This window comes from Stigmatopora argus, chromosome 21 (genome assembly GCF_051989625.1).
Source record: "Stigmatopora argus isolate UIUO_Sarg chromosome 21, RoL_Sarg_1.0, whole genome shotgun sequence".
NCBI classification, from domain to species: Eukaryota; Metazoa; Chordata; class Actinopteri; order Syngnathiformes; family Syngnathidae; genus Stigmatopora; species Stigmatopora argus.
Window position 1 is genome coordinate 9,500,816 of NC_135407.1, and position 22,894 is coordinate 9,523,709.

Here is a 22,894-nt window from a genome sequence, read left to right on the forward strand (position 1 = left end):
TACTCCCTATTAAATTGTGAATCAGGGGCGAGAAATTGTAAAATTCAAGCTTGGTGCCAATCGTTGCCTAGTGATATGCTCCAGCACCTCCGACGACCCTTCTGAGGATAAGCAGCATGAAAAATGAATGCATTTTATTTTGCCCTCTTTTTCTTTTACCAAAGCTGGAAAACAATGATTTAAACAACCTCCTCGTTCCCAGATGTGTTTTCATGCGAGAAACTCATTTTGGCTTCAGTCCAAAAAGCTCCATCCCTTCGCTTGCCGATTGCGCCCATCCTCCTTCCGGTACCTTTGGCCCTGCGTTGATATCTGCGTAGTTTAGTGTTCATAATCGCCTGTATCTATGCGCACACGACTCCCTCCCTCCGTGCTCATCGTCGCATTCCCTCCCTCCCTGCACTCCTCGCGGCTCCAAACACGGTCACTCTCATCACACTTGCAGGCGCGCACATAAACACTTAGCCCACGCACATTCCTCCTTCCCCTCCTTTTGCGTTTTGGTGCTGTCTCATTCACATCATCCACGCATCGACTGTGACTGCAAGGGGCGGGGGGGCGGGGTTGGATATATACTACGAAGAGAAGGCCACACGCTACACTGAGTCTGAACCCACTTTCAGTGCCACAAGCAAGAAGACTCCGAAGCCGGGAGTAGAAGTACCAACTTTGATTCTGGAGCTCGGAAAAAGCGAGATTTCTCGCCGTTTGGTTCTCCGGACTGTCAACTGGAGCACCACCGCAGCATTCGTCTAGATTCATCACAACGAGCGCTATTACGCCAGTTTCTCTGGGTATAGCTGCTAAACAAAGTTGGTAGTAAACTCTTTGGAGTTTGTAAGAGTCGCCTTTTGAAGAAAAAAATTTTTTGCTTGTGGGCATCACGGACTTTTGGGGCTGACCCTCTTGGGTCTGGAGTGGACCTGGCGCATCTTTTTTTAATCTAACATTGAGAAGAAGAAAAAAGTTTTGGCCAGAACGAACTCCGCAGTTCCCAAGACCGCACGTTCGAAGTTCAGAGACAAGGTAAGAAAATATACTACTTCATTTCTTTCATATGATAATGGTCGATCGTTTCAGTGCAATTGACGGTGATAGACACTCAATCCATCTGAGTTGGGTCAAATGGAAAGGGCGTCTATTGTCGTCATTGGCAGACATCGAATTAATATAGATTTTGTATTGTGACTTTCTTTGATAGCGTGTTGGGCTCCCAGCTCTGGGGTCCTGGGTTCAAATCCAGGTTGGTCCACCTATGTGGAGTTTGCATGTGCCTGTGTGGGTTTCCTCCGGGTACTCCGGTTTCCTCTTCCATTCCAAAAACATGCATGGTAGGCTGATTGGACTCTCTAAAGTGGCCCTAGGTATGGGTGTGAGTGTGCATGGTTGTCCGTCTCCTCGTGCCCTGCGATCGGTGTCCTCGCCTCTGGCCCGGAGTCAGCTGGGATAGGCTCCAGCACCCCCCGCGACCCTAATGAGGATAAAGCAGTTCAGAAAATGAGATGAATTGTGATGAGACTTTCTGTGACTGTGATAGTTTCACAGTTGTTCTGCAGCTTCCAATCCGGGTTGAAACTTTAGGTTTGCTATCCATGGTGCTGAAACGTCATGTCAATTCTCAGCCACCTCTGCAGTAAACTTCTGTGGAAATAAGTACCCAAAAGTGAACTGTAATTTTCCTGGTAGCCTTTCTCATTCCTGAGGTGTTGGAAGCTTGTTGTCATTTTGTTTGGGGGGGTCTCAAAACGTGAACAATTGGACTGTGACAGTTGACCTATAATGGCTTTAAAATGTCATCTTTCATAAGAAGGAGAGACTTCACAAAGACCAGTACGAGGTCAAAAGAAAGTGAATGCTTGTTTATGTCCCACATCCACCTGCGGCAAACACAGAATTCAGGAATCAAGGTTATATTTTATTTGAGTTTTCTGTGGGGGTCTCGTCAGGTATGCAAAGTATACATCAACTATACAAGACAAAGGAGTATGTGAGCAAAAAAATCTGAATTCAGAGTGACCTTATTTGCAGCAGTGCAGTTTTATCCCCCAATTTTTAGAAGTTCATCTCCATAACAATCGTCTCCCACTTGCTCCCTCCCTTCCTTACAGAGACAAATGGTCAGACAGAAGAGAAAAGGAAGAGAAAGGTCAGGAGGAAAGTGGGCAATGTGCGTAGACAACAGCTGTCTCTCCTTGTTTTCTCAGCATGCTTTATCCGAGGCACATTCATGGAGCTTCCGGTTGTTAAAGGGGCGGGTGCAAGAAGGCGAAGGGGGGATATATCTTTGCTATGCTGCTCACGTTGTCGCGACATGGGGACAGTGAAACAGATGTGAGGAAAGGAAGCCTGAAAAGTGCATGTCTGTTTGAATGGCTCTTCAAGATTGCACATTTTTAACAATATATTTATAAAGTAAGCCTTATTTGCTGTCGAGTTCAATTATCCATATATACAATTCTAGTGTTTTTGCCATCATGTTTTGTATTCAGAGACATTAGCTCTCCTCATACCAACCATAGGCTACATGGATTATGAACCTATTTCATATTTTTAAGGGGTCTTTATCTGGCTCGTCCAAAGAATAAGAGAGGGAAATTGCAGTAAACACAAGCGATGTATGTTGCTGAGCAACGAGCTAGTGTCTCCAGTCTGTTCAGTGAGAGCAGGTCAAGTGGAGATGTAGAAATTGACTCCATACTTTCAGCACCTTGAATGACTTAATACAGGCTGCAGCATACTCATGACAAAATAGTATCGTTGTAAGGAGCACGCATTTCTCAGGTTTGTCAGTTAATTGTTTTAAAAGCTCACTCAACAAAATACATTTGCATTATGACTCAGAGATTTCAGGTGTGCTTTGGTATTAGTTGTATTCAGGGGATGCAATCAGGCTCTTACACATGTTAATCATTTCTCTTGTTTACCATGTAATAGGAGCTCTACACTTTGCAAATAAAAAAAAAGAGTAAGTGGTAATGCTTCTATGGACGTCAGACTGACGCATTTGCTTCACAGTTCGGTTCAGTGTGTGGGAGGAGAAACTAAGAGCTTGGCGATACCAGCCTTCTGTGAAGGGATTGTACTTTCTGCCTCATCGCAATTATCTGACAGAGAGCTAGCCAGTTCCGTTCATTCCATCTGTACTTAAAAATTTTACACATGAACATAAGCAGTTGTCAGGTTCTCAGGATTTACTATTTTTTTGTTAGAGTTGACGTGAAAGACTTACAATGAAACTATATTTCCGCTCTGCAGGTCCCAAATTGACAACATAGGCTGTCTGAAGCATTAAAACCTGCTGAAGAAGAAGCCAATGAGATTAAGATTCTCGAGCAAAGCTGACCCGATGGCGTCGTCAGCTCTTTTCGGGCCACATGTGGCTTTTGTCCTACTTTTCTTTACTTTGACATCATGCACTCCATCCGGCCCGGCTTCTGACACCTGCGCAACTCTGGAACAAAGTCGCTTCTTCGGCGTTTTCTCCTCCACGACTAACCTTCCGTCTGCACCGTGCTCCTGGACCCTGCAAAACCCAGACCCTCGTCGCTACACTGTCTACATGAAAATCACCAAGCCAACTGAATCCTGCACACCAAGGCAAATCAGAACCTTCCAGTTCGACTCCTTCATCGAGACATCCCGTACTTACTTGGGCATGGAGAGCTATGACGAAGTAGTCAGGTTGTGTGATGCCTCAACTACCATCACCTACATCGAATCCAGCAAGCAGTTCTTACAAATCCGCAAGGTGGCCTCAAGCAATCATCTGGAGAAGGACCACGCACAGGGCGAAAACGTCAGCGAGTTCAAGTCTGAGTTTCTTGTTGTTGGGAAAAGGAATCCGAGTATGCCCGCCTGCCAGATGCTGTGCCAGTGGCTAGAGAAGTGCCTGTCCAGTAGTACCCACGAGTACCCCTGTGGCATCATGAACACCCCTTGCCAGTGTTGGGAGACCCCCAAAAGGAAGCCGGGAAGCTGCTACAGAGGTGGTGTCTACGTTGAGAAATGCTCTCCAGTGCCAAGAGACAATGGACAAAATGCTGAGATCATCAGTAAGTTTGACACACAAAGAAAACTCCAAGTTTGAAGGAGCTTATGTTCTGCCGACTCTCAGTCCACCTTATCAAAGAGTGACCTTTTAATTTGTATCTTAAAACTTTTAATTCTGGCAAGTTGACTCCAGAAGACAGGGCGGGGGGGAGACAGCAAGGGATGTGCACTCTGCTGCCACAAACTAATAAGGAGCAAATTGAATGTATTACAGAAGTGGATCTTTAAGCCTAATTGGACGAACTACCTGAATCACACGTATGATTAACTTTTTGTTGTGGTGCAAGTCAAGCGTGTGAACTTCACTGCTTGGGTTAGGAGTCTGTAGCTGTGTTTATGTTGGAGAAAGGATAGAAAGGAGCACAAAGAACTCACAGTCAGCTGGCGGTGAAAATCGAAGCACACTCGCGGTTGGCATAGCAACGCTGCTGTCGAGCCCTGCAGTGGTTTAAAGCAATTTCAGACTGAACAACTAGCAGCTTTGAGTGCTCAGACAAAAAACTGTCCAAAAAGACAATGTATACACTGCCTGTCTGAGGATATACATATTGAAATCAATAATATGCAGCACATTGGAGTATAAATCAGATTTGATTTTGGGGGAGAAGAGAGGCTTGTATTATCAGAAACCACGAACAAACATCATACTTGATAGTAATAACAATAAAATGGAGACAAAAAGGGCTAAATAAGAAGCTCGTAACATATTACCAGTTATTCAGATAAGTATATCCGAAACAACACAACAAAAGGTGTTTACCAAACTTTCGTTCTCACTTCTGAACAATGTTCCCTCTAATTTTTGGTTTGTCTGAGCAGAAAGACAACCTCCCTGATCACACTGAGTACCAGTGTGAGCAACATCATCATTGCTCGCTATGGGCACACACCAGTATCACACCTGCCATAAGCAGGTGTATGTCTACTACACATAAATGATTTAATAATAATAAAATGTAATGATTAATATCTATGAATGGGCGGCCCGGCGGATGAGTGGTTCGCGCGTTGGCCTCACAGCTAAAAAAAAAAGGGATTTTATTTTGTGCGCTCCATATGATTTGCTGTGCGCAGAGAAGACGAGAGTAGTGCGCAATTGCGCACGTGCGCATCTTAGAGGGAACATTGCTTCTGAACAACTCTGTCAAGTCACATCTGAGCAGAAGTCGCAGGCCCAACCAAACCATGAAAAATAGTCTGATACCTAGTCCAGAAAATATAGTACATTTTTGTACTTTCTTGCTCTTTTTTATCATTTTAACCTATACTATGTAGCATAATATTTAATTAATGTATTTTATGACTATGTCTGATACAGAAGGCTGGGCTGGTTGGAGTCGTTGGTCAGTTTGCAGTCAGGAATGCGGGGGTGGCGTCCAGGTGCGCAGTCGAGCCTGTCAACCCGATGATGCTGTTTGTGAGGGGACCGTCGAAGAAGGGCGGACATGCAACCCACGGGCCTGCATCGGTAATCCCACGCTTTCCAATCATTAAGAAGGGGAATTTGTCTATAAGTAGACAATTTTCACTGCAATAATTGTCTGTTTTTTTTCTTCAGGTAAAGATCGAAGCAAAAGTCAAGGTCTACGGGCCATTATTGGTATGAGGAGAGACCATGCCGATGATTCTGGCCTTGGAGGAGTTGCAACCCAAATCGGTATGTTTTAGATTTGACTTACTTTATCCTAGTTTTACTGAGTTTTCAACCATAAAAAACACTTGATTTTCTTTTTTTCAGCAAATACTAAAACTGATGAGTGGTCCCCTTGGAGTGCCTGTTCAGTGACATGCGGTGAAGGTTGGCAAAGCCGCACCCGTGTTTGCGCGACTTCATCCTTCAGTACACAATGCACCGGACCCCTACGAGAAAATAGACCTTGTAACAATACTGCTGTCTGTCCAGGTAGCGTATAGTTCAGTGAAATGAGTGTGTTTTATAATATTTTTGCAGTTGCATCACAATTTGTTTATTTTGCTTGCAGTCGATGGTGCCTGGGATGAATGGACGCCGTGGAGCTTGTGTTCATCCACATGTGGTCGTGGTTACCGTGACCGCACTCGCACGTGCAGGCTGCCCCAGAATGGAGGAGAGCCTTGCAAAGGCCCATCAAGACAAAACAAGCTCTGTAACATTGCTGTATGCCCTGGTTAGTTGTTTATTTGACCTTCCAAACTTCCTTTTGCATTGTACATTTAGGATTGAAAGCAGTGCATTTAAAAGCAAATCACTAAAATTGGTGAGGTGGTGGAAGCAGCAGTGCTTTTGCAACAACTCCATTTATGGGCTTCCTCTTATGAAATACGTTTCTCTGCTTCCCTCTAGTGGATGGACACTGGAACGAGTGGTCTGTTTGGAGTCCATGTTCTGCTTCTTGCTCCAATGGTACCATGCAAAGAACACGAGAATGCAATGGCCCATCCTACGGGGGATCAGAGTGTCAAGGGAGTTGGAAAGAATCCATCAACTGCTTCCTGAAAGAGTGCCCTGGTAAATATAAGAAAAATGATAAATGAAAATTGTAGCTTTAGATTTACCAAAAGTTAGGACCTGAATTTCTCTTACCGACTAAATTAAACAGAAAACTAGAGGGGATTTAAAGCTTTCCAATGTTACTAAATCCAAATAAGTGTAGTTTTGTTGCCTTTGGTTGTATAATAGAGTTTTTTCCCCCATCAGTGCCAGTTGGTATTCATAGAGCTTGTTATGTCTGTGTTTAGTTGGCGGTTGTTGGCATGCTTGGAGCTCATGGGGCAGCTGCAGCAAGACTTGTGGTGGAGGCATCCAGCAGAGACAAAGAGTTTGTGAAGGCCCTTTCTTTGGTGGGGAGCCTTGCCCTGGTGAAAGAGGAGAGCAGAAACGCTGCAATGAGAAGAGATGCCCTGGTTAGTATTGTTCATACATGGAGGAAAAAAACATTCAGTTGAAGATTATTTAATAAAACGACATCATTTTTGCAATCCTTTAGAGCCCCATGAGATTTGCCCAGAAGAGAGCGCTGGTGATGTTGTGTGGAAGAAAACTCCAGCTGGAGACATGGCTGCCATCTCATGTCCTGCTGATACTGCAGGTGAATTGACAGCAGATGGTTGTATATATTTATATCAGGGGTAGGGAACCTATGGCTCGGGAGCCACATGTGGCTCTTTTGATGGGTGCATCTGGCTATTTGCTAACCTGTGAGCTAAAATATGGAAATTGCTGGTGACAGAACTGAGATATTACATCTAGAACTGCTTTAATCTTCATTTTTTTGTAGTAGACTCTTCTGGAATGCACCCTCTCATCAACAGTATAAGAATCTTTTTTAAAAATATTCTTTTTTTTTTCACTTTAAAAGTGGTGAAATTACAAAAAAAAAATGAAAAGGCACTCATTTACATGTATGTATTTTGACTTTTAAATTTGTAGTATGGCTCACAAGGAATAACATTGGAAAATAGGAATTGTTTGTGGCTCTCTTCGTCAAAAAGGTTCCCGACCCCTGATTTATATCTTTGTATATTAAGCTTACCTTACACCTAATGCTTTCAGGTCTAATTCTTCGCCGGTGCAGTCTTAATGCTGTTGGCCTCGCCACCTGGGAGAGCCCAACTTACATCAAGTGTGTCTCCAAAAACTATGAGAACATTCAGATCTTGGTAGGTTCCAAAAAAGGAGCTTCAACGTAAAAAGGGATCGACCTAAAAGGTGAATTCTTAAGAACATTTCCACTTTCCTCCCTGTAGGCAAGGGACTACAACACTAAAGCACAAGCGGGGCAAGCCATAGATGGCATCGCTGAGGTGATTTCACGTCTGAGGTTCTCAACTGATGAAGGCGCAACTTACAGTGGGGATCTCATGGCTGTCATGGAAATCCTGAAGAACGTCTCTGAAGTGTACAAGGCCAACAAGCTGAGGCTAAGCAATGCCGACATAGAGGTAAGCTAAATATTTAACCAACCATCATCCATACCACCCATCCTCGAAAGGGTTGCGGGGGTTGCTGGAGCCCAACCCAGCTGACATTGGGGGAAAGGTAGACCACACCCTAGACTGGTCGCCAGTCAGTTGTAGGGCACACAGATAGACAAACGACCATCCGCACTCCCAATCATACCACCACCAGCGGGAATTGAGCCCGCGCCTGCCTGCACTGAAGTCAAGCGAGTGAACCTCTACACCACAAGGCGGCTAACTAAATATTTAGCTTTTGTTGGAATAATGATTAATAAATCCAACAGCTTTGAACATTTGTTTTAACATACATCCCAAAAACATGCATGGTATGCGGCGGGTTGGACACTCTAAATCAAGGGTGTCAGACTCGAGTTGGTTCGCGGGCCGCTTTAACGTCAACTTGATTTCACGTGGGCCGGACCATTTTAGATATAATTAGATATTTTTTTATATAAATGGATTAAAAGCCCTGAATATTCAGTTTTTTATAGATCTAAAACATTGTTTATTTTAGCTTTTTTTTAGAAATATTTTTAGATTTTACAAAATGATTTTTGAACTAAAAACACAGAAAAAAATGATTAAAAAATTACAATTATTGATTTAAAAAGGGGAAAATCAGGAAATTTAATATACATCTATACTCCTCATTTTAATTGGATCCTAAAACAGAAAGTCGGCACTCATGATTTACTTTCCCGGGCCACACAAAATGATGCGGCGGGCCAGATTTGGCCCCCGGGCCACCACTTTGACACACCACCAATTAACGCCATTCCCCACCTGGTGCCCGTAGTTAGCTGGGATAGGCTCCACCATCCGTGACACTTGTGAGGATAAGTGGTATGGATAATGAATGAATGGAAATTTGACACTGCTGAAAAAAAACTTTCAGAAAAACTGACTTGATGTATGACAAGTACTGTATATTTTCATTTTTAATACCTCTCCCAATTCCCCCAGAACTACGTCCAAACCATCAGCAACCTGTTGAAAGAGGAACACCATGACAAATGGGAAGAGACACAGCTGGTACGTGGAGTGTTTTAACATTCATTTTTGGGTGGGGATGTTATGTACATTTAGAGAGTTCTCGTGAATGTCTGAACTAATTAGAAAGCAAAACTAATTACTTAGTTCAGTTGTGGGACTTGAAATTTTACTTTCCTCATTTTTTACAACTTCTTCTTGCTTTCATATCAAGCAATGTAGTTGTTCCAGGTCCACAGAAATGCCTAGATATTTGTGTTCCATAAGAATTTCATGACAAATCGCAATGTCGGGTGACAGTAAACACTTTTGTAGGTGAGCATGGATGAGAGAGATTGACTCAGGGAAATACATGGCGCCCACTCGGCAATCTGTGACTCTCCACGCCATCTTTCAAAGACGTGCTAGTTAAGAGGGGACACAGACGGCACATATTTGTTCGAAACGCACACCTTGCGCCCACATCGCTCTGGTTTGTGCGTCAGCAACACGCAAGTCAGGGACAGCCCTCCCCTCTGCTAAGTGCGATGGCGGGGAAATTCTGTAGAAATACCAGCATGAATCAACCGCCCGGTCCATTTATGGCGTTAAGGAAGTTCAGTAGTTGCCTAGCAGCGAGTAAGCCTTTCACTGCACTGGGCGAACTCTGGCAAAGAAAACATTTTATATTAGATCAGGGCTCTCAGGTTTCAGTTCTCTTGTGTTTTATAAAAGTGGAAGACATTTTATAGCCTATACCAGGGGTCGGGAACCTTTTTGACCAAATATTATTCCTTGAGAGCCATAATCACAATTTAAAAGTCAAAACACATGAAAATGTGCATTTTTTTTTGTCATTTTACAACTTTTAGAGTGCAAAAAGTCTCTCAATTATTTTGACAACATTGTTAAGCTGTTGCTAATCAATGAATGTCAATGAGAGAATGAATGCAGAAGACTAATGAAAAAAAAAATCAATGCCACAGTGCCAACGTGACGTTCCTATTGGTGCGTTCGGGACTCTGTTCTCTCACCACCGGTTTCCATATTTTAGCTCAGAGCCATATGCACCCATCAAAAGAGCCACATGTGGCTCCCGAGCCATAGGTTCCCTACCCCTGGCGTATACTTTATATTTTAAACAATCCATCCAAAGTACTACAGATTCATGAGTAAATGTACTTCTCCTAAGAGAAAATACAGAAAAAAAACACTGAGGAGAAAAGAAAATCAATGCTTGAAAAGTCTCGATTAGCTCCTACAATGTCATTTTTTCCTTTTGTTTATAAATACTTGATTGTATAAATGTGGCCCTTGCCTTTTATTTGTAATGACAAACTTTCCTTTACTCTTTCAGATGGGATCCAATGTTAGGGAATTCTTCCTTCTCGTCGAGGAGTCCGTGAACATGATTGGGATGCAAATGAGCGGCTTCCAGGACGTTTATGAAGTCACTGAGAATTTAGGTGAGCTCTAAACTTAACCACTATATTTCTTATCAGGGTGATTTGTCCTAGTGCACCAAAACATCTCTTTGGCAGTTTGTTACAGCCAGCCATCAAACTAATTAGTTGTGATCTGAAAGTTTGTCTGCATCAGGCATTACACATATGACTTTAGGAACTGTAAACCTCACACTGTGAATCACTTTGTGTGACTTTCGAGCTCTGACACTTCTGGTGATGTCGAGAACCAAAACATTCTTGGCAGTTGTTCCTTGTGAATCTTCATCTGAATACTGATGAAGTTGGACATGTTTTTTTTTTTTCTTCTCAGTGCTGAGCATCCACAAGAGGCCGTCGACAACGACCACAAACTTCACTTTCCCTGCTAAGGGCTGGAGGGGCATGTTAGACTGGGTGAGGACAGCTGAGGAGAAAATATCTGTCTCCAGAGATGCTTTCGCCATTGAGCCAACTGGTAAGATGCACAACAAAAAATATATTTATATATGGATATATAAATCATTTAAGCAGTTAAGCCAAAGTTCAATCAAATTGGTATCTAAGCAACCATTTGCTTCATTTCAGAAGGCAAAGATGCAGTTGTGACTGGCATTGTCCTCTACAGAAACCTTTCTACATTTCTTTCTTTTCAAAGGTAATGCATACTTTTACACTCATTTCTCATGTAATTTTTATTCATTTTTTTCCAATTAATTTATTCATATATTTTTTTAAGGGGCTTTAAATATGCAGGCTTTTTACTCACATGCTTGATTTTACATGTAATTCTTATTGTAGGCACAAGATGGCAACCACACTACTACTTCCAATTAATATTTTACATTACATTCAGTCTAAAATTCTCAAAAATAATACTGTTTAATTACTTTTGCAATTCTGGGAAATTTGCGGTGAAAAATCTTTTAGAGAAAAAAATAATTAATATTTCAGGGTATAGCTAAACATTCTGATGGCTAATATGAGGTTTTATACTTGGATTCATTTGTAATATACGTATCTGAAAACTTAAATTTGTCACTTATCATAATTTAACTGTATTTTTTGTCTTTCTGCAGCAATTCCACTCTGCTCAATTCAAAAGTAGTGACAGTGATCGTCAAGCCAACTCCTGAACTTTTGTCTTCTCCGGTCGAGATTGAATTTCCACATCTCCACAATGTAAGTTCATGACCTTCGCACAAACTAATAGAGCCTCAGAAATATAGCCACTTTGCCTCTGGGTGTTTGTTCACCGCGGCACACATGAAGCTTGACATTTTGATGATATTTGCGTCGAAAGAGTGACATTTGCCAAAAAATTCGGCCCGCTGAAGTCTGCCACAATCACAGGCTAACCAGCTGGTTGATGAGGAATCACATAATTGGGCCTACAAGCTTCTGCAACTGATGAGCTGTTTTTACATCCATGTGTCAAAAATGTGGGCAAGCAGATGGCAAACGTGGCTTCTCACACATTTAAAATATAGTACTTCATATTACATGTTCCCTTTTTTATTAACAATGTTGTGTATGTTTCTCTCTTTTTAGGGTACAATTAATGAGACGTGCCTCTCATGGGATGAAAGTGAAACGTAAGTGTTGAGTTCTGCTCTGTATCTTATTTCGCGTGCATCCAAATGATTACTCAGACATCTATTTTCTCTGGCGGGTGGCAATGTCACTGTTTCTAGCCTTCTTTTAGTCATGCATCTGTCACTGCAAAGAACATTCATCCACCTTGAGACACACCACAGGGGGAGTGATAATGTTTTTTCATCCTTTTTGATGACACAGATGCCAGACAAGTGCCACAACATGCTGGCCTATCATATACCAGATGCTTGGAAATGTGTAGTTTAGTGTAAAGCAGAGCTGGTTCAGTACAATGTCAACTTGTAAATAGATCATAAATGCACGGATAACATAGTTCTAATTAAGGAGGGGGGGGAACATGATTCAAAACAGATGTTTTTACAGTGGTACCTCTACGTACGAGCTTAATTCGTTCCGGGACTGAGCTCGTATGTCGATCTTTTCGTAACTCGAATGAACGTTTCCCATTGAAATGAACTAAGAACAAATTAATTCGTTCCAACCCTCTGAAAAAACACCAAAAACAGGATATTGGATTGGATAAATGTTTTATTTCTTCGAATTCGTCATCTATTAACAAACTAACACATAACTATTATACTTCCACGGCAACACCCTCGTAACCGAAGATTAGTTTTGCTGCACACCCGTTAAACTATGCAAACACAGTTTTTTCAATACTACTTCGTTTGTATTAGGTTTTATCTCTTAAGTATGATGCCCCATTGCTTGAATGATACATTCATGCTGTTAGCTGATTTTAAATCACCTATACGCAAAGTCGTTTGCAGTGAAATGCCATTCAAAACCACTTTACAAATGAAATATCAATTTGTACATCTTAGTCAATCACATCTGAATTCTGTCTTTGATTTTCGACAGAAGAAAAAGAATACAGCTTTGTATTAGACATGTGCACAGTTACCTTTAGGTGGTGCTCAAGCACCTGCCCTAAATGGAAAAAGTGACCTTTTTATTATTGGTTCAAGTCTACTTAAATTATTCCAAAAAAAGGAAATGTTTTAGGGGGCTAATAATAAAAATCTTAGCATTTGCAGGCAGTGTTTTTGCCAATAAAATTATGAATCGATAAAAAGATAGTTAAAACAGATGAAGGTGTTTAACAGAGGCATTTTAATTAAATTAAATCAAATGCAAACATGCGAAAAATATTGCTAATATATGCAAATGTGTATCAAATTATGTAACAACGGAATCTCTTGCATATTGTTTTTTAAAATGCAGTGATTTTTTCTGTATTTTTGAATCGCCACCTGAAAACACATAAAAATGACATATTTTTAATGATTTGTGCCAGCTCCAGTCATACACAGTAGATGTAAATTACCCCTATAGCCAATGTTCTCTCCAATGGATATATTTTTTTAATATTATTGTTTCAATTACATTGGATGTTTGTAAAATGTTTCTGTGCCTTTGAATCATTGCCTCAAAGCACATAAACAAGCAGCATTTTTAATAAGCTGTGTCAGCCCTCAAAGCAGCCTCTCCTTTTATTTTCTCTCCTCTCACACCGGTGGGTGTCTTTGCTCTCTTCCCTTGTGCAGATCCTCCCTGCTTGGATCGTGGTCTGCTCGGAGCTGCAGAGCCGTGCCCGTTCATTCATTCAGAACCAAATGTGTGTGTGACAGCCTCTCCACCTTCGCCATTTTAGCACGCATCAACTTCGACTCGGTAAGTCTTAGGAAAGCTTTTGTCTTTGTCTTGTAACGTCAACGTTTTTTTTTGGGTTTTTTTGCTGTGCTTGAATGCGATGCAGCATGTGCTCTTGGGGTCATTTGCACTACGGCTCTTTGTCTCCGTGAAGGAAAGGCATCAATGATGGATTTCATTAGGAAAGGGATGAAAACTGACATGTATTGATGTGTGTGTGTGTGGGGAGGGGAGGTGGAATAAGCAAATGTATATGCTTCAATACATGTTTAATAGAATTGGGGTTCAGCAGTCTTTCACTACACTATGATTTTTTTATGTAAGAAAGCGTAATTTACCTTTAATATCATTTAGATTAAGAGCCTTCTGTTAAGTAACTATAAATAACTAATTTATTTGATCTTTTTTATTATAATTATTTTTTTCACACGCAATTAATGCAGATATTCATGCACAATGATTTGTGCGTGAATGTCTTATAGCATATTTCATGCACAAATAAACAGTGTTATTTCCCCTGTAGACTGTCTTGCCCCAGAAGCTGCTCTAGCCAGTTGCCATGGTAACGGCTTCTGCAGCGCTAACTCGGCCTAGGGGATTTTTCATAACTGAGAAGCTGGGGGCCTGAAAAAAACACAGTCCCCCTTCTCTACAAAGACCCCCCACTCCCTAACATAGGATGTAATCTGGCATCTTTCCCATACAACAGTTATTGCTTCTGACAGCAAAAACAACAAAAACATCTATTGCATCTTAATCTAAATACTAGCCGTGAGACTGGTTTAGAGCTGTTGACTGCAGTGTTTTAGGTCCATTTATCTGTTTACATATGGCATTTGAATCTGAATCTGCTGCTCACACTCCCACCACTTCTTGACCTTAACATGTCGAAACAGGCAGTCTCTCACATCATCACTCCATCAGCCATTATCTCTAAAGTCTCAATTATCACCTTCCTCTGCCCTCACCCACCCTCCGCACTTCCTCTTCTCGCCTCAGTGTGTCTGAAAATGCCAAAGATGTGAACCAATGAGGGACAGATGTCTGGTTATGCATTGACAGTTCTCTTTCTTTCCCCCCTACCACCCACAGTCGCCAACCTTTAATGTGCACTATGGACATTTTCAATAATTTTGCCTTTTGAGATTATCAGCAGGGGGCAGCGAGAGAAAGAGTAAAGATGAGGGGATACAGAAAGAAATTGCAATGCGTTAGCTCACTCTTTTGATGTGCTCTCATTTGAGAAGCTTTAATACGATATGATAGCAATGTTGGTCTGACAAGGAACGCCCTTGACAAGCCTGTGGTCAAAAAGTCCAATGTCTCTTGTTTCTCTTCCAAGAGGGACATGTGATGCAAGCAAGGGCAGACATAAGACATGCTTCATATTTAGGTCAGAGTCAGACTCATATAGTGCAACCTAGTTAGAGAGGTTGGGGAGCAAGAGGACAGATCAGATTGAATCGCATTCAGGTTTTTTTTTGTATTACCTGACTCAAGATTCCATCTGTTTTCTTAGAACATTCTTCATTCGAGTGAAAAGAATTATGAAGACCACATAATAGAACTTGAGATCCTACAATGCTGCTATGTACCATCCATTCAAATTCATAGACACAAGTGACCAGTGTATTAGAAAAGAACAGCGCTTGAAATTTATGCCCTATACAAATCCAATGAAGGCCAAAGCAATGTATACTTCTTCCCCTGTTTCATTTCCTCTTTTACACTTGAGCACATTTCTGTCTCCCATCTTGCATGTGTCACAGTTGAGAATTCTCCCAGATAGTTTAGTTCAATGATGCGTATAAATTGGGAACACAGTCCAAAAAGCTGCAAAGTGTAATACTTTACAAACGTTCTGGCATCCTTCTGAAAGAAAATTTGTGTATGCAGCATCAACGTGGCAAAGGAAACAATTGGGGAGCAGTTTTACCCATTGAACTGTTAACGCCGCTGGCAGTGACGGGGATAAGCTGCTGTCACAGAACAGAAAAGGGCAGGTGGTGACAGATTAATGCACTGGTGTTAATGGTCCACCTGTTCACACCCGCCGGGTTGAAGCTTGGCATAAAACCATTGCAGAAAAAGGATGTCGAAGCTTGAGTTGTCTGTCAGTTTAAAAAAAACGGATTCTTCTATCTGAAGGATCTCCTCTTTGCAGTGGCGGGGAGATAAATGCGTGACCGGACGTTTCGTCGAAAGACGTTTGGTCCCCGGACGTTTGGTCCCCGGACGATTGGTCGACCGGACGTTTGGTCCCCAGATGATTGGTCGACCGGACGTTTGGTGGAACGGACGTTTGGTAGAACGGACGTTTGGTGGAACGGACGTTTGGTAGAACGGACATTTGGTAGAACGGACGTTTGGTAGAACGGGTTCGCATGCAATTGATAGATTTTAACATTGGGTGAATAGGGATTTAATGACTATTATTTAACATTGAGTGAATAGGGTTAAACAAATGAAAGTCTCATGACTCAAACCTCGGGACTCGCGAACCCGGCGACCAAACGTCCGTTCTACCAAACGTCCGTTCTACCAAACGTCCGTTCTACCAGACGTCCGTTCTACCAAACGTCCGGGGACCAAACATCTTTCGACGAAACGTCCGAGTACCCTATTTTTGACTCTCCAGAAATTAATTGAGTCTATCCATTTGTTTAATTCATCTTTATAACATGTTCACCTTGACGTCACCTTGCCCGACTGTACCATTGAGCGTTTCCCCCCAGGGAGTCATCTGCTGCTCCGGATAACGCACATCCGCATGCTTTACTTGTGTGCATGTGATGTTCGTATTGCTGGTTTCGCAGCTCTTTGAGGGTCTGTTTTTTTGTGTGTCTCCTCTCTACAGATCATGGACAAGGCACTTCTCCCATCCGTGACTCTCATAGTTGGCTGTGGGGTGTCCTCGCTCACCCTTCTCCTACTCATTATCATCTATGTCTCAGTCTGGAAGTAAGTCACCCTTATGAGTGAATTTAAAAAGGCAATGGGCTCTTTTCTTTGCAACCAAACTCACGTTATTCTCCTCTCTCGTTTGCCAACTAACCTCAGATATATCCGCTCTGAGCGCTCTGTTATCCTCATCAACTTCTGCCTGTCCATTATTTGCTCCAACGCCCTTATTCTCATAGGACAAACTCAAGCTCGCAATAAGGTGGGGGTTCTGCTCTATTCTTGATTTAAGGCTAGTTAAACCTTCGCTGCTTTAGTAACAAGTATCTCCCTCTTCCTCTTTGGCCTTCTTAAGGTGGTTTGCACACTGGTAGCCGCTTTCCTGCACTTCTTTTTCCTCTCTTCTTTCTGCTGGGTGCTGACGGAAGCTTGGCAGTCCTATATGGCTGTCACTGGTCGTCTGCGCAACCGCATAATTCGCAAGCGCTTCTTGTGCTTGGGTTGGGGTAAGCACACCTATCTTTCTGTTTTTTCCTTCTGCTCTTTTTTTTCTCCTTGCTGGGTGATTTTTAGTTGCTTGTTTGCATTTTAGATTCTAACCCTTTTTGGGATATTGTTTGTCTTGATAGGATTACCTGCATTGGTGGTGGCCGTGTCTGTGGGCTTCACAAAAGCCAAAGGATATGGTACCGTCAACTAGTAAGTTTCTTTCTTCTTGTTTATAGGGTCATTCTAGAATTGGATCTAGATTTTCCATTACACGTTTTAAATTTTAAATAGACCACATAATAAAATTCCCAAATTTGCAGTCGTTGAGTACATTTACATGTCATGGGACCATTTTTTTTAGATTAAGAGAAGAAAAAAATCACATTTTTAGGTTAGTAAATAAGTCAGAAATACCCCTTTAAATGTATTTTCCTTTTGTTCCACCCACCAATAACTGGTACATGAAATTGACCTCCTTCCAGCAGTAAAAGTACATATACCCTGACAAAATGCTAGCAATACATATTTGCAACCTTGTTACCATGGTAATGCCAAAAAAAACTATCAATCCTTTCATTGTATGTTACCTATTATTCACGAAAATTAATATTTCGAACCCAAAATGTCCTCCAATTCTGGAATGACCCTTACTACTTTTGACAAGCCTTATCTTGCTAACTAAAAGACATGTAAGACTTTCTACTTACATGTACTTTTGAACATTTGGTTAATTTCAATTTTTAACTCTTTTTCTGTAGCTGTTGGCTCTCTCTTGAGGGTGGTCTCCTCTACTCCTTTGTTGGCCCGGCTGCTGCTGTTGTTCTGGTATGCATTTAATCCAGTTTTTTAAGTCCTATCCCATCCAAATATGCATTTTATTTCACATATTCCTCCTTATATCACTGACCCTTTCATTCTTCCCTAACAGGTGAACATGGTCATTGGTATTCTGGTCTTTAACAAGCTGGTATCTAAGGATGGAATTACCGATGTGAAGCTCAAGGAGAGAGCTGGGTAAGTTCTATTGATCTTACATTACGGTTTGTGCTTATTCCCCACATCAGTGCCATTATAGCTATATTGATAATGTCAAGGCCCTAAGTCCGTGAAGGACATAAATTAGGACAAAACTTAAAGGACAGACCTTAGTAATCAATCAAGTGTCGGCTTTAGTTAAACGTGACTTCAACCCCAACAAATATCTTGCTTGTGACCTCTGATTTTAAACAGACATGAGTATTTGTCGACAGAGTTTCCTGAACTGACTAACCAAAATGCCTCTCACTGTCCACCCTTACAGGGCATCACTATGGAGCTCCTGCGTGGTTTTACCGCTCTTGGCCCTCACATGGATGTCTGCCGTATTGGCTATCACAGATCGTCGCTCCGCCCTCTTCCAAATTCTCTTTGCCGTTTTTGACTCCCTGGAAGGTTTCATCATTGTTATGGTCCACTGCATCCTTCGTAGAGAGGTAAGGGACACTTGATAGAATAGCTCCAATTAGTTTGGCTTATGTGCTTTTTTCTGAGCTGTGATTTTAATTCAATTTCCTGAATTTTTCATCTCTAGGTTCAAGAAGCTGTTAAGTGCAGAGTAGTGGACCGCAAAGATGACGGCAATGGAGATTCTGGAAACTCACATCACAGCGGTCACAATCAGCTCACGGTATATTCCTTTGTTTTATTAATATTTTGAGTGCACAGAGTTTTCTTCTTAAATGAGTATGTGTTGATGTAATGTGTTTTCGGTTTTCAGCAGTCAGATAATGAAAAGGATGGAGATACAAGCAGACAGGGTGAGCATAAACATTTACATCCAATTTTACGCCCTAACAAGGTTCCATTTGCAGTTCATTATGCATTCCTTTCACTTGCTCTGGTTCATTATTATTCTCATTTTTCTTAAAAGGTTTGAGCGGCTCATCAGAAGAGAAGATGTCCCCCCCTCAAATGCCTCTTCCCATGGGTCCCAACTTCCACACGCTGCCAACCAACAAAACCCACATGCAGGCAGTTCCTGAATATTCCAGCCACACTCTCACCCTCAAGAGGGAGAAGAGCCGCCTGACGGGGGGAGTTGACCCCTCATGCGGAAAACCCGTCTACGTGTGTGAGGGAGAACTCTTCCAGCAGTTGGATGTCGATCTTGCTCGCGTTCAGGCGGAAGGCGGAGTCTCTGACGGCAGTGGTTACGTGCTCATGCCCAACACTACATCCACTCTCAGATCCAAGCCCAAAGATGACCCGGCGAAATACAATATCAATGTGGAACAGCTGCCACAGGCCAGACTCATGCACCTGAGTGGCCCCTTCGCCGAGCCTCAAGCAGCCTTCGCCATCAAGTCGATTCCCTGCGATCAAGTCAGCGTATCCTATTCCGAGAGGGACTCGCCCATCCAAAACATCCACAATATGTCCAGCGAGTCTCACATTACTCACAGCAGCCTGGAGAACACCTTTGAGTCAATGAACTCTATGATGTCCAAAAGCGAGACCATCTCCACCTTGTCCATGAGTTCCTTGGAGGTAGAAATTGAATCATAATAATATGTTTGGAGTCTTATCAAATGTTTATGACATTTAACCAAACTTACCTTCTTCTTTTTTTATCTTCCCTTGCAGAGACAAAAGTCCCGGTATGCTGAGCTAGATTTTGAGGTAACTATCAATCAGATTGAATGTACTCAGATATCATCTTGAGGATTATGATCCAGTATTCATCTTTTTTTTTTTTTTATACATTTATCTTGTAGAAAATAATGCACACAAAAAAGCGTCACCAGAACATGTTCCAGGACCTGAACAGGAAGTTACATCATGCTGATAAAGACAGAGAGTCGCCCGCCTCTGACGGCAAGGTAACGTCTTAACTACTCTACCATATTTTTCAGACTATAAGTCACACCAGAGTACATATAAGTCGCAACAGCACAGAAAAACTAGCAAAAAAAGCCATTTCTTGCATGTTAACAGTTCTTCAGATAACTATATCTAAACCACATAACTCGAATTTACTTCAAAAAAACTATCATTCAATACTACCCATTCAATTCTTCATCTTCCATAAAACACAAAAGTCTCACTCAAGCATAAGTCCCAGTCCCAGCAAAACATTTTTTTAAAGTGTGACTTATAGTCCAGAAAAAAATGCAATATTCCCATACACATCATCACACGAAAATGATTTCAAAGTTCATATAATATGAGAACAGCGATCAAAAGTATTATATCAGAGGCAAGATGAATATTATCCTTAAAAAGTTCATTTGGTACAAAAAAAATCAAAATTAAAATGACCCTAAATCAGCAAAAATATGTACTAAGTCCTGGTTAAAAGAGGTCATTTGAATTAAGGATGCATTTTCTTCCTTGCTCCCTACAGTCTGTGAGATGGAGCGTATCATCAGCAGGAAGTGACAAAACGAACCACAGCGTGAGTGTTTTTAATATAACCTCACCATTTCCAAATTAACCACGTATAGTCAGGACACACAGTATTACACTTGCCTCTAGGAGGAATAATTTCCTCATTATTTGCCAATCGCCTCTGATGAAATGAAGCTCATTTCAATTTGATTAGGCCAGACAATGCTCACTGATGATGAGTGACACCACCCCACCGCTAAGTGTCGCTCCTTTGTTCTGATCAGGACAAACAGCAGGCTCCTTTGGAGAGGCCTTGGGAAGGAGTTCGAGGCTTACCGCAGCAGTCTCCCCCTGCATGGGTTCGCAAAGACTTGGAGCCTCTTGCTGCCTCACCACTGGAGTTGCATTCTGTGGAATGGGAGAAGACCAGCACCCCCATCCCCATGGTGGGTCAGGACATCATTGACCTGCAGACAGAGGTCTGAGGACAAAGAGCTAGCAAGCAAGGCCGCTTTATTTTACCTCGGTTACCTGTTGGGCTTTTGATCCTGTATTGGTAAAGAGGGGAAACCCAAAAAGTTAGGAAGTCAGAAAGTACGTCCGAGAATCTATGTCTTCAAAAATCCTCACCTAAGGGTGGAAGATTGGGTGGGGTAGTTCGTTATTGTCAATGAGCTGGTGGAAAGTTCTGCGGTTGAAATGGGCTAGAACTCGCTGTGGTTCTATTATTGTTCGCTGCGGGGTTCTTGAAACCTGGAGTTCCGATGATGTTGTTAATGATGTTTCTTTTGTCCTTCAGTTGAACTTTAGAGACAAACAAAACAATATTATGTAGTTTATCGTTCCTGCCTTTTGGGAGGAATAATATTAAGAACTCCTGGCTGTTCCTATCCCGGCCAAATTCCCTACCCAAAACAAAAGAGAGCAAAAGCAAAATGGTTTATACTTGGTGTTTGCTAGGCACAGATTTTCTTTGGTTATATTTTAATCCTTTCTCATGATTCTCACACCTGGAATTTTTTTTAAATGAATTTAGGCTAAGAATTTTGTATTTATTTGGATATCATTACTTTTGTTCTCAATTTTACTCTTTTATTTATCTCCTGCGATAAACGTCAAGAGATTTTGTTCTGTTTCCTTTGTTTTCCTGTGACCTACAACATGAGTTGGAGGAAAAGTGGAACACATCTGTAATGTGTTGTAATCCAGTATTCTCTGCATTGGGACAAACCTACTGAGTGGTGATGGAGGTCGAAGAGTGTCCGTGGATTTTATCCACATTTTGCCTCGATACCAAACCGCCAGCACCGCAACACAGACTCTTAACACGGAGCAGTACATTGTGGGAAATGCTGGGTGTGCGTTTGAAGAAAAAATGTGGATCTGAAAGTTGGGAAGACCTTTCTTTCATCATCACCCATTTGTTTCTCAGCTTTGCAGGACACTTTGGACAAAGCTGAGGCTCCTGGCACTGTTGTGACAGCGCAGTCTCAGGGCGTTAAGCCTTCAACACATTTGTGTTTTTTAACCATCAGTGTGAAATGGTGCAATATGATGGGTGCTTGATGCTCAAGCAGGACTGATACTCTACTAGGATTTAAGAAGTTTTTCTTACTGATGATTCAAATCTTTTATACCATTATCTTCATATTTACTGAGCATATAGAGGCTTTACCAGAATATTGTATAACAAATCGGTATTAGTAATTCAAGGAATTTATTGACTAGAGATTTGTTAGCCTAAGACTCCATATTTGGAGGCGTCTGTGACAGGTAGATAATTGTACTTCTATAAAAGCAAACGGTGTATAGAGTGAATGAACATCTCTAACAATGTGCTTCAGGATATTTTATTACTCTCCACTGTGTCGCGAAGAGTAACGGAACCTCATGTCTTCTGTAAGTGTTTATGACAACCTTGTCAATAATTGTTACCTGCCAATTCTGATTTCAATTTTATCAGTTCCTTTGTATTACTCTCAGTCCGATTCATACCTCAACAGACTTGTAATCTCTTGTCATGACTTGTTTTTTAATGTTTTTCCCTTCCGTAACTGTATGTTTTTCACAGCACATAATGAATGTGATTGATTTCTAATTAAAACAAAAAACATTACATAAAATGTGTGAGTTACTCGAATAATTTATCTCATCTCATCTCATTTTCTGAACCACTTCATCCTCACTCGGGTTGCAGGGGGTGCTGAAGCCCATCCCAGCTGACTTCAGGCCAGAGGGACACCCTGAGTTGGTGGCCAGCCAATCGCAGGACACAAGGAGACAAACAACCATTCACGCTCACACTTATACCCAGAGGCAATTTAGAGTGTCCAATCATGCATGTCTTTGGAATGTGGGAGAAAACCCACGCAGGCCTGGGGAGAACATGCAAACACCACACAGGTGGACCGACCTGGATTTCAACCCAGGTTCCCCACTGTGAGGCCGACAAGCTAGCCAATGATCCG

The 22,894-nt window shown here is 41.8% G+C and overlaps 1 protein-coding gene across 2 annotated transcripts; it reads left to right on the forward strand.

Moving 5' to 3' along the window:
- The first annotated feature begins 594 nt into the window (after positions 1-594).
- On the forward strand, positions 595-22,528 carry LOC144067276 (adhesion G protein-coupled receptor B1-like). 2 transcript variants are annotated; one of them, XM_077590887.1, is made up of 32 exons: positions 595-1,026; positions 3,256-4,052; positions 5,369-5,518; positions 5,609-5,707; positions 5,789-5,953; positions 6,033-6,197; positions 6,374-6,538; positions 6,769-6,933; positions 7,017-7,118; positions 7,583-7,689; positions 7,777-7,971; positions 8,953-9,021; positions 10,316-10,424; positions 10,735-10,878; positions 10,989-11,058; positions 11,480-11,582; positions 11,952-11,995; positions 13,565-13,691; positions 16,528-16,631; positions 16,731-16,833; positions 16,927-17,077; positions 17,201-17,270; positions 17,819-17,885; positions 17,989-18,074; positions 18,361-18,532; positions 18,631-18,726; positions 18,817-18,856; positions 18,970-19,586; positions 19,683-19,718; positions 19,814-19,918; positions 20,443-20,493; positions 20,711-22,528. In XM_077590887.1, the coding sequence occupies exons 2-32, from the start codon at positions 3,314-3,316 to the stop codon at positions 20,909-20,911; spliced, it is 4,617 nt and encodes a 1,538-aa protein (XP_077447013.1). In that variant the 5' UTR covers positions 595-1,026; positions 3,256-3,313; the 3' UTR covers positions 20,912-22,528. The 2 variants fall into 2 exon arrangements, with proteins under 2 accessions (XP_077447013.1, XP_077447014.1); XM_077590888.1 differs by having other exon boundaries at positions 18,820-18,856.
- Positions 22,529-22,894: the final 366 nt, after the last annotated feature.

Bases quoted from the DNA above. Each gene is read 5' to 3' on its own strand.
- LOC144067276 (XM_077590887.1), top strand. From the start codon at position 3,314: ATGAGATTAAGATTCTCGAGCAAAGCTGACCCGATGGCGTCGTCAGCT. The intron at 4,053-5,368 runs GTAAGTTTGACA...TGTCTGATACAG, and splicing joins ACAAAATGCTGAGATCATCA to AAGGCTGGGCTGGTTGGAGT. The intron at 16,834-16,926 runs GTGGGGGTTCTG...GGCCTTCTTAAG, and splicing joins AAACTCAAGCTCGCAATAAG to GTGGTTTGCACACTGGTAGC.